This window comes from Protobothrops mucrosquamatus, unplaced genomic scaffold (genome assembly GCF_001527695.2).
Source record: "Protobothrops mucrosquamatus isolate PMUCROS unplaced genomic scaffold, P.Mucros_1.0 scaffold_19, whole genome shotgun sequence".
Taxonomy (NCBI): Eukaryota; Metazoa; Chordata; class Lepidosauria; order Squamata; family Viperidae; genus Protobothrops; species Protobothrops mucrosquamatus.
Genome location: NW_015386095.1, coordinates 2,120,042 through 2,131,962, shown reverse-complemented (window position 1 = coordinate 2,131,962; position 11,921 = coordinate 2,120,042). Strand labels below are relative to the sequence as shown.

The following is an 11,921-nucleotide window of genomic DNA, read 5'->3' as shown; positions in this document are numbered from 1 at the left end:
TTATGTAATTCAGTAAGAACTCTTCAATTCTCCAGGGTTTCATTTTGGATTATTTTCAGCCCTAGCTAGATGTGGCATTGCAACAGGTCTTGAATCTGTGACTTTTTTCTTACGCATTGCATAAAATCTCTCTGAGTCATAATTCCTTCCAGAAATTTCCTAACAGATTAAATAAATTGAAATTATGTGATAGTTTCATAAAGATTAAATAACATATTAAAACTTCTATATTTGTACAGATGTTTTCTTGGATATTGCAATATGAGTAGTGAAAATTAACAATTCATATTTTCTGGCAGTTAAGGGGGCTGGTGTTCCAAACCTGAAAATAAAAAAGCATATCTTTTTTAATAACACATGCATTACAATGTACATCTTGTTAAATCAGTTGTCTTCCTAAAGGAGTGAAAAAGCTTATTCTTAGTACCATCAGTTTGTACAGCATATCTAGTATAGGATTGTTCCTTGAATGTTGACGATTTTAGAATGTACTGTTCTTTAAACAAGTTGTATTTATGGTTAGTTAGTTACTGAGGTCATCCTTTAACATGTTCTTCAGTAACAAAACATTGTGAGCGAGACCTTTAATCCTTGCAAATAGTTTTTGATAGCCTATGAAGGTATGAAGCAACTTTTTAAAAATTGGATGAGCGGATATTGAGCAACAACATAGTATGACTGTTCACCAATAATATTTTCACTAAAAAGGAATGTTTGAACATTATTTGTTTGTAATTAATCCTTTGAATCAATTACAGCAAGCTCTAAACATCATGGCAGGTAATATCAACAAAACTCTTTTCAGCTTCTGTGGAATATTATCTTTTCAAATTGTTACAAGGTAAAAAAGAGACATATCTCACACCATTGTGTCAAACAGTGAATTCATAGTAGTAACTTCAGCAGCCTTCAGTAGTCTTTAATAATCAAAGACCTTAACCCTTTACATAAAAGTAGCATTTCACTTTGTCCTTTAGAAAATCATCACTAGTGATGTCAGAAATTTACTGTTTTTATAATTGTAATTTGGCTTCTTTAAATAGCAAACACGATTTCTGTCTCCAAATACTATGAGATGTTGTGGTCTGCAAACGATGACAATATGATAACTCGTTGCCCACATCTATTAGCCTGTGCCATTTGAAATATGTACTTTAAAAATGTTTTTATGTTTCTGTATAACTATTTTATTTTCATGCTGATCCTATCTGTTCATTATTACATAGAACAAATAAATGCCCCATCAATAATGATATATGTAAGGATATATTAATCATCATATTTGAGTATAACTATTTCATTGGCTGTGTTTTGTCCTAAATTCCATCTGTTTTTGTTATTTCCCTTAGAAAGATTTGCATTCTTGTAATAAGATGTCATTTCTTATGAACTTTATAAGAGTTTAAAATGTCATGTGAAAAGTTAGTGAAGTTAATGTTTAATTCAACTTAATCTCTATTTTCAGCTAATATTAGATTAATACATAAATGTATAAAATACAATGAATTGCTTATTAGCATTATTTTATTTTCAAATGCAATGTCTTTTTACCATTAACCCAAGAATATGTGATTATATATAATTATCCTGTATTACCTGCAAACTGTGTTTTATTTCTCAATCAGTTTCTGGAATAACATTTTACCAATTACCAGATTTGTTATTCTCAACTCCCACATGTAAGCTACTTTATAAGTCAGTGCATTGTAACCATACCAGAACACCCAGAAAGGAGAAATAATCAGTGAAAGCAGATAGTTTTTGTTGATCAAAGGAGAACAAAAATGATATTAAATAAACCTGAAATAAGAAATATTTGAAAGCTTCTGAAAATTGAGTTTAGACATTAGAGCAGTATAGTGCTGTAGTTATAAGAAATGGCCTGCATAGTAATGGTGGTGCTCTTAAAGTAGCTTTGTGAATCTGTTTTCAAGCCAACTATGTTCAAGTTGTCCATGTTTAAAAATGTTACTGAGTGACTTTGGACCAGTCATTTTCAATTTAACCTACTTCAGAGGAATTCTTCTGGGATTAAAATGAAGGCAATCCCCATTTTTGGATGCCTTAAGCTCTGGCAGAAAATAAACCACAGACTCTGAGAACTAGGTTGCATTAATCTGGAAACAAAATCAGATTGTTTTTTAAAAAAAATATTTTCATTTAACAGTAATTATTCCTCCAAATACAGTAATTACAAAGACGCATCTTTTAAAAATAAATAAAATTCAATAAAAATAATTCCAGTGCCCCTAATTCAATATAAAATTGTTTCAAGAAACTTTACAATTCAAATGTCCAGAATAGTTAATTTTTATCCTAAAATCCTATTGCCATTAAAATCTCTGATGGGTTTATAAATAATTTATGGAACTTAACAGTTTTAACAGCAGAAATGGCCTTGACTTTGAAATTAATGTCTACTTGCTTCTGTATCTCACCTTCCAGAAGCCTCTTGGAAATCTTATTATCTCTTAAAAGTGCACAGAAAACAAACATGAACATTCATGTTAGAATGAAACATTAGGCTATGAAATTTTAACATAAATGTTTGGATTTAAAGTTCATAGTATCCATGACCAAACTAGAATTATAATTTTGGCTTAACTGAAAATGAGCCATTCTGATCTGGCTTCTGCAGCTACTTGGCAAGGCTAACAAATATGGTGATATCATCCATTCTTTGTTTAGTATTACACATCAGTCAGGAATTTGGGCTTGCTTTTCTTGGAATAAGTAAACCCATAAGCATTTTTCCCCTTGGTTTGTGCTCTGATGTTGTATTCAGAGGTTACTGTTGTTGCAATTTAACAAATCACAGATGTTTCTTTCCATCAGCAAATGTTAAGGGAAGTAGAGGGTTGCCTGATCCAAAACGTTTTTTCAGAGTATTGATTCACTACAAGGTATATATGACCCTGATTTCACAGGAAGGACGCTTCATCACTCTCAAAAAAATTATTTACGAATCTGTATGACTTTCACATCATCATTCCATGGTGTATCACATGATCTAAAGCAGTGTTTCTCAACCTTGACAATTTTAAGGCATGTGGACTTCAACTCCCAGAATTCCACAGCCAGCACTGCTGGCTGTGGAATTCTGGGAGTTGAAGTCCACATGCCTTAAAATTGTCACGGTTGAGAAACACTGATCTAAAGGATGTACAATGGGAAATATTGGGAAGCTGGACTTCTTAAAGAAAAAAAACTTTACCTTTCTCAAAATACAGAACTATCTTTTCCAATGTGACTTCTTTTAGATGTATTGGGATTAATATTCTCAAAATTCCCACCCTGGAAGATGTTAATAAGGTTGTATTAACTAACTTCTAAACTAGGAAGCTGAAAATATTGTTAGCTGTTTCAATTGATTTATCAGCCTGACTTTTGACTGTTCTTATTCATCAAAGTTGTTTTTTTTTCATTCTAGGCACAGAAGCAGCAGGAGGCATAATTGTTCCATCATCTTCCAAAGGCAAGAAGAGTTTGCTTTAAATCCTGTTCCTCCTTGTAGTACAGGACAGATAGGATTGCCAACTTATGATCAAGCAATGGCATTAAGAGAAAATCATGATTCTCCACCCCCACCATATCCTGGACGTTCAGGAAAGTTCAAAGTGTTCAAAAAGTCTCTCTCACTTCCAGGTCCTTAATGAACAAACATGACCTTTGTTGAAACTGTTGAGAATTAGTCTTAATAAAAGACGTGCAGCTGAAATGCTACAGTATAGCATTCTAAGACAGTGAAAAGAATATCTGAAGATGCCTATGATGGACTAAATGGTGTCAGGTAACAAGGAACCCATTTCTCCAATGTTCTGATAATTAAGGATGAAAGACTCTTTTTATGATATTTCCATTTATATGTGAAAACCTATACTGAACTTGGCTCCTGTGCATTTTGAGCCACTGAGTAAACTGATGTGCAGTTTTTCCTGTTTCTTATAACAGAAAAGTTTTATTTCCAATTCTAAAAATTGCACTAGTTTTCTATTTTAAAGGAAAAAATATTTTTCTTTTGAATTTTCTCTCATGATAAAAATGTGCTTGTGTCAGTTTTTGATTCCTGGTGATCGCCTGATCTAGTCCTTACAGTTGTTGGTAATAATGTTGGCAGAAGTGCTTTGCCATGGCTGCCTTTCTAGGGCTAAGAGAAAGTGACTGGCCCTATTTCACCTTTGTGCCTACGGCAGGATTAGAACTTAGTCTCCTGGTTTCTGCCCGATGCCTTAATCACTACACCAAACTGGCTCTCCTGTGATAAAAATGCTAACACATTAAAATTTCAATTATCTAATTGAATATTTGATCTATTTCTTATATTAGGAAGAATATATCCATGTGGGTGTTATCAATAAGTTTTTATAAATAAAATAACTATTTGTACCTAGTCCGTTTTCTTTGTTAATGCCAATTAAATAATGAATCTGAAAGAAAATGTCTGATATCTGAAAAACTGCCTTGCTTTATGAAGCCAAAGATCAGTTTAGATGTTAAACAGACTTTCATGAGAAGCTCACAAACAAGACATGATGTAAGAGCTACTCTTTCATTACTTATTTGAAGGGCAATATGGCTGCAAGGTGGGGTTGGGTCACAGCAAACAAAGTGCATCTGGATTTTCAGAGGGCTTAAGTTCTTTAAAAACAAAAGACAGACTTATTTCAAGGCACTATTAGTTGCTATCTAGTCAGCAACCAGATTTTTTCCCATGGCAATCTGTTCCTAACCTGGTTCTTCAAGTTTTTCAAAGATGACTGTGACTACCATTTTTGCTTCTCACCTAAGAATGACAGAAAAAAGTCTTCAATTTTCAGCCCATATAGTCCAAAGGAATTCTAAGGGCTGTGAAATGCTTGGCACTGCAGCTTACCAATCTTTGTTCTGAAAGAAAATGTTACATGACGAAGCTTTGAGCCACTAAAATGTTAAACCAATGTCTCTGCCATATTGACTTATACCAGGTTGTTAGATTTGCCATAGGGCCATTTCTGCAGACCATTCTACTACAACTTGAATCCTTTATAGTCCTCCTTTGTCAAAATAATTAAACATAAGATGGTTTCATCTATTTCCTCTGCACAATTCATAGTGGCAATATTGTATCTCAAAGTCTGTGTCTTCCTTTTCAATGAATAAAACTTCAAATTCAAACTTCCATATTTGAAAGTAGGTCCTTACATGCCAGCATAAATATCACAAACTTCCCTCAGCTGTTAATCTCAAACTGCATTGAACTTGATTTCCTACTATCCCCAGCTGCTCTCTAGGCACCAGCACAAAAGTTGGAAAAGTCAGTAGTAGGGCACTTCTCTGCTGAAAAGATGCATCTTATTTTTTACAGCATTCATTTTTACATTATTTTGTTATTGCTTCCTATAATTCTCAAACAAAAATGTTTGTGTAACAGTGTCAAGCACAGAAGCATGCAGTGATTTAGCAGACAGGGACAGGATTCTCCTAACTTAAACATTAAAAGTATATAAAATACAATTTATGAAGTTCCATCGTTCAGGTATTTTACCCTCACACACATTCCGAATTAGTAAATATATGTGTAAAGAAAAATTTCCACACCTTTCTTTTGAATCTTCAGACACGTTTTCCCATTACCTGGCCATCAACCTTAGATTTGCATCATGTACAGGTATGCTTAATAAAGAGACACTAAGAATTCAAACCACGTTTCTAGCGTACAAGCAAGTTTAAGACACTGTACGTTAAATTTACAGCACGCATAAACGGGAAGAGAGAAAACGTGTCGTTTTAAGCTGACAAGCAACGTGGTCACGAAGCCACTTCATGCGTTATTTGATTAGCCTTTTGTAGAAGAACGTTTCATAAGCAAAGGCGTAAAGCTACTACAAATCCCAGCAAAGCTTTTCGTGTACAGGCGTTGTAGAGATGGAAACCGCGGGAACGGGAAAATACTTTCCCCCCCCCTCCCCAGCGCTTCATTTCGCCACCGCGGGAACAAAGTGAGCCGGAGCAACCCCTTCGCGCTCCCGCTCGGCGTCCTTCTCCTTGCTGTAGGCGCCCTCTTCTTTCTCCTGCTGCGGCTACAACTCCAGCTCACCGGCCGCAGCAGGAAGAGCAGCGGCGGCGGGCGTCGTTTCTCGTGTCCTGAAGCCGATCGGCCCCAGTCAATTGCAGCCGGGTGGGAGGGGCAGCCTGGGAAAGCCACAGCCCGACATGGGTCTTCGGCGAAGCGGCTCGCAGCCCTCGCTGCCAACTTGGCCGCGGCGCGCCGCAGCTCTCCGGCTTCTAAGCCGCTCTCCCGCCTCTCGCAGCGGAAACTGAGGGGAGGACCGGGTGGGGGGGTGGCCGCCGCAGCTGCCCTCCTCCTGCGAGCGGGAAGGGGGAGTCGTCCCACTCTACTCGGTCCCTGCAGCCGCCCCCCCTTCCCTCCCCGCCCCGGCTGGCCGCTCCTTGCTCGCCAGGGCCCGAGCGCAGCCCGGCGTCCCCTCCTTTCCCACTCGGATGATGGACAGGAACTACCCACCAGCCCCCAGCTACCCTGATCCATTAGGTTCGGCCGCCGCCGCTGCCGCCTCTTCGCAACCCGCCACCGTCTGGGCCTATGAACGGGGCGTCAGCAGCCTCAAGCCCAGGTAAGGAGGGTCTGTCCCTCGCCAGCCCGGGGGGCTGCGTCAGGAAAGGCCGGGGATTGAGACGAGGCCTGCCGTCCCTCGCGCGCCTGCTCGCGGCTCCTTCGCCTCCTCCTCCTCCTCCCAGGTTGGGCGGCTTCCCTGCTCCGTGGCGTGGCGTGGCGTGGCGTGGGACGGAGAAGAGAGGTCTCCTGGCGAGGAGAGGACAGAGGCGCGTCTCCGGCAGGGGAGCCCTAGGGCCCTCGGGATCCCCATTGCTCGGAGCTCGAGCGGGGATTTTGGAGGGGCGTAGCGAGACAGACCTGCGCGTGGAGGGAGTTTTGGGGACAATGAAAGCGGGAGGCGTTGCGAGGTGCAAATAGAGGAGGGACGCAGGGGAATTCCTGGCTGCCATGTAACCCCGAGCCTCGCTTTCCTCTCTTCCCCACCATAACGCACACGCCCACGCTGTTTCGGTCGGGGAAAGCGTGTAGTTTCCCCCCCCGGACACACACACACACACACCCGGGAGAAGAGTTCAGCATGACAGAACCCCCCCCCCTTTCCCCCTCCTTCCGTTTCCAGGGTGCCTTCGTCCCTGCAAATGCGGAGGGGGTAAGGGAAAGCTCTTGGGCCGCCTCCCCTTGCTTCCAAGGTGCGTGTGCGGGGCAGGCCGTTCAGGTTCAGGAGTTCATGTTTACTTCCTGCGTTGCCTAGGGAAGGCGTTTTTGAGGTCTCTGGGAAAAACAGGGAAACCTACTCCAACCCCCCCCCTCCCATGTATTAATACAGCGTAGTAATGGAGAGCAGTCCCTTAAATAAAGTCTTTAAAGGAAGGTGTGGGCCCGTTGATTAACTGAAGATTTAGAGCAGGGGTAGTCAACCTTGGCTCTTTTATGACTCGTGGACTTCAACTCCCAGAATTCCTGAGCCAGCACAGCTGGCTCAGGAATTCTGGGAGTTGAAGTCCACGAGTCATAAAAGAGCCAAGGTTGACTACCCCTGATTTAGAGCATACCAAACAAGAGTAAATGTGCCTTCACCTTTGGAAATGGAATAGGTTTCTCTTCTGAAACCACCCCAATACCTTTTCATCATTTTCGGTTTGTACTTTCCCCCTCTTTTTTTTATAGGCAGAGGTTCCGAAGCTTGTATGCCCTGTGCTTTAAAACTTGATTTCATGCTGAAACTTGCTTAAGAATATTCAGCTCCCAGGGCCTAGGACACAAACACAAAGAATATTTGATGGGATACTTTCCAAGGATATTTTATCAGATAGAATAGCAAGATGGCTTTCTCATCTTGCCAGACATGAAGTAAAGATTTAAAAACTAATTACGAAATGAATTTTAATCTATGTTGCTTCCTAAGAGATGTTTACACATGTTTACCAGTGATTTGTATGGAATTTGACATTTATTTTGGCTCTAATAATATGTGTGCAGTGTGTGTAAAATAACAACAAAAATACAATAAATCTTTAAGCCTGTAAGTCAGCAAAAATTAAATTAGCTTTGGTTTCTTCAGTAGTCCTTATCCTTTGATGGCTTGTATGCTCTATATATCCCTTCTTCCTGTTCTGCAGCTATGTCACTTCTGAGAAGACTTGTTTTGTAGTTTAACTTAACAAAATGTAGCAAAATATAAATAGACCAAAGCAAAAAACACATTTCACAACTAGACATTTGTGCAGGTAGTCCAGCAGTTAAGACACCAGAGTAGAAACTAACTAAACTCTTAGTTTAGGCACGAAAGCCAGCTGGGTGACTTTGGGCCAGTTACCTTCTCTCAGACCAACCTATCGCACAGGATTGTTGTACAGAAAATAGGAGGAAGGAGGGCATTGTGTATGTATGCTCCACTGAGTTTTTAATAAAAATAATAAAGGCAAGATTAAAAAAAAAATTATGAGGAAGCACAAAAGGGCTCACCTGCGAGATGAGAGGGTGGAGCAGAAAGCTGCCTGAAGCAGTGAAGGAAATATTTTGAAAACCGGGGAAATGATTTCTTATGTTGATTATACAGTATCTGTTCGTTTCTCCTGGGGAGGAATGAATGGGTTCCTGACTAAAGAGACAAGATTTGATTCTAATGTGAAGATTGTTGGGAAAGATGACTCAGAATATCTGGAAGAAATCTCACTAATCAGCTTTTTTCAATCCTAGATTTTATTAACTTTTCATTGTATAGTTTTTATTGCAGTAAGCAAATTATAGTTAGCTCTTTCAATATCTCAGAATATATTATTCGGGTTACTCAAGAAAATAGTTTATGGATATTGGTTATTGGCTCATATTTGGGACCACTCAAGCCTCAGTTGTTGCCCACAGCCTACCCTCAGAAACCCTATAAAAGCAAAGTAATTTAATTCTAATTCATTCCATGTGCACATAATGATTTCAGAAAGTCCCTTAATTGAAGAACACGTAGAAGTATCATGCACAAACTTGAAGCAGCCTTCATTATTTTGAGACAATAGCTCTTCTATGCTGGTTGATGAGTTTAGAAAGTCACATACAAGAGAAGGCCATGTAATAACTTGTTTGAAGTTTCCCACCTGATAACAGAGGGGGAGCATGACTGTGCCAGCAAATAAAGCAAATAATGACAATGATTTGCATTTAGGTACTACATATATGTAGCCAGAATGCCATAAAAACCAAAGGACATCCTTTTTCTACATCACCTCTCCCTTGAGAAATCAATATTGGAATGACATTTATTTCTACATACCTTGAAGATTCTCCCATATATCAGAAAATCTCTATTGCTGATTGTCCTGTTTTGCTTCCAAACCAATAACCCACTTTACAATTCAACAAGAAAAAAAAATGGGGAAGAATAGTCCAATCAGCTTGTATACAAAATTATAGCAATTGCTTTGTATAAGGTGGGATGAGGATGGAAGTTTTGTACTATGAAGCTTTATTCCCCAATAAACTATGTGATGTTGAAAATAGTAGGCTTAGAGCTGATTATCTCCATACATTAACAATTTGTTGCTATCAAGAGGATTGTTTGGGGAGGATTGTATACAATGTAACATAGTCTCTAGTTATTATGTTTTAGCAGATTTAGGTCAGTTTCCTGTAGTTTCTGTTTTCCATATATGTCTCAACTTCAGCTTATTCTAAAAATGTGTATATCTCAATTACAATCTGTTGTAGAATTAAATCAGAGTGAATGACATACCATTCTCCTTACGTTTTTGCCAGCTCTTATCAGTCTTAGCCAGTTTGACTAAGGGACATACACGCAACCAAGTTGTGATACATTCTGACTTCACACACCGTGTTAAATCAAAACCAAACCACATTGTGGCTGATTAAAAAATAGTCTTAAGGCAATTTGTGGAACTAGCAACCATCTACCCAATTTTAGTTCTTTTCCACATATTCTTCCCTTAGGATGAAAATATTGCTGCCTATAGAAGACAATGATTTAGTCAACTGTGATAGGGCATCAACAAATAGACCTCGCAAAGTAAGATGAATGGCTTTATTATTTTAGTCCTTCTGTGGTCCTATCTTTTTACTAGTTGTGATTCAGAAAATTCCTAAGTTTTGTAGAAATTTATATCTTGTTTTTTCAATGATCCAGATTGCCTTTCATTTGACAGTTGACCCCCTGAGGCCATTCCTGAAAGAAACAAATTGTTTCAGTGTATTAGTAAGAATGTTCAGCTAGTTACTCAAACCCTTTTCAGTAAGCTACTCCATGTGCTCAGCCCCATGTTCCTTTTTTATTTTTCTATCTCACACTCCACATTGCATGACTTAAGGGGTCATGCTTAAGTCTCACTAAACTGTTTTGTATTTTAAGAGGGGAGGAGACTTAGAGTTCTTTTTAACAACAGTCTATTAAGTTCACTAAGCCGGCTGTTATTTCTTGTTTCTTCCTGTCCTTTAGCTCCATCCAGCACTTTGGTTTCCTGTTTGAGATGAATGACCTTGTGGAATTATTTGGTTGCTAGTCTGCTTAAGTGTTAATGATTGGATTTAGATATCATACTGTAGATCAGGCATGTCAAACTGCCGGCCCACTGGCCGGATGCGTCATACCGAAACCCTGCCCATCCCATTGCCGGTAATGGGGAAAAAGTCATGATACATCGCACGACGTCATGTGACATCGCGAATTTGATATGCCTGCTGTAAATGAAGGAACAATCCTGGACATATAACATATACTGTAGTATTAAATATAGACAGTGCAATCAGAATAACAGTGCAAGTAGTCCTCAACTTACAACCACAATTGAGTTCAAAATTTAAGTTGCTAAGCAAGACAGTTGTTAAGTGAGTTTTGTCCCATTTTATGACCTTTCTTGCCATACTTATTAAGTGAATCATTGCAGTTGTTAAATTAGTAACACGGTTGTTAAGTGAATCTGGCTTCCCCATTGATTTGCTTGTCAGAAAATCACAAAAGATGATCACATGATCCCAGGACACTGCAATGGTCATAAATGTGAAAAATGATAAGTCGCTTTTTTCAATGCTCTTACAACTTCAAAAAGGTCACTAAACAAATGATTATAAGTTGAGGACTACCTGTAGCCAAATTCACACTATTTGCTGAGCCCAAAATGCAATACCTATATATTATGTATTGTACACAATATGAATTGATGCTATGTAAAAACCTAGCCATTTTACCTTGCTTGGATCTACACAACATGCTAAATCCATCTGTGACTTAGTTTGGGGGTTTGTTTTTGGACAGTGTAGGTTTGTTTTGGGGCAATAAACTCAGTTCCTGTGTTTATAAACTATGATATATGGTTCAGTTTAATGTGAATGCAATCATTATTCAACAAACCATAGTTTATTGTCCCTCATACTTCAGGGCGTGACACCAGTCTTTATCATTTTATTGACTGAAATATCTACTTTTGATTTTAAAGAGTGACAAATATGAATGTTGAATTATAGACAGATTAAAGAAGTTATTTGTTAACCCAGAGAGCAATTTGTATGTATGTGTGTAATTATATATAGTTTTTCCATTTCATCATTGTGTTACTGTAGAATTCACTAAGTGTTTATGATTTTTCTTTCCATCTTTAATATGGTACTTCTCCATTGGCTGATACCATTTGAGGTCTTAGAAGGCAAGATGGAGATAAGCTTTTCAACCACATGGTTATTTCAATATATACTTGCCAAACATCAATCTTTATTAGCTCAGTTACTATAGTGCTATGTAGTTAAAGACTGTAAGATAAGCAAATGTTTATTTTTATGTCACTCATTCCTCTTATGTTCTGCAGTTAGATTCCTATGAAGAAAATTTGTAGTGGCAGTCGTTTACAGATATGCATAGCATAATTTT

General features: G+C 38.5%; 2 protein-coding genes across 4 annotated transcripts in view; both read left to right on the top strand.

The window, feature by feature from the left end:
- The window catches only part of PRRG4 (proline rich and Gla domain 4), a 21,791-nt gene extending 17,219 nt beyond the window's left edge, over positions 1-4,572 (top strand). For all 3 annotated transcript variants that reach the window (XM_015831565.1, XM_015831571.1, XM_015831578.2), the window contains exon 6: positions 3,431-4,572. In XM_015831565.1, the coding sequence (XP_015687051.1) occupies positions 3,431-3,653 (223 nt within the window). In that variant the 3' untranslated portion in view covers positions 3,654-4,572. The remainder of the gene's footprint in view (positions 1-3,430) is intronic.
- A 1,908-nt stretch (positions 4,573-6,480) lies between these two features.
- Positions 6,481-11,921, top strand: part of QSER1 (glutamine and serine rich 1) — a 45,590-nt gene continuing 40,149 nt past the window's right edge. The window contains exon 1 of the mRNA XM_015831555.1: positions 6,481-6,611. Coding sequence (XP_015687041.1) covers positions 6,481-6,611 — 131 coding nt within the window. The remainder of the gene's footprint in view (positions 6,612-11,921) is intronic.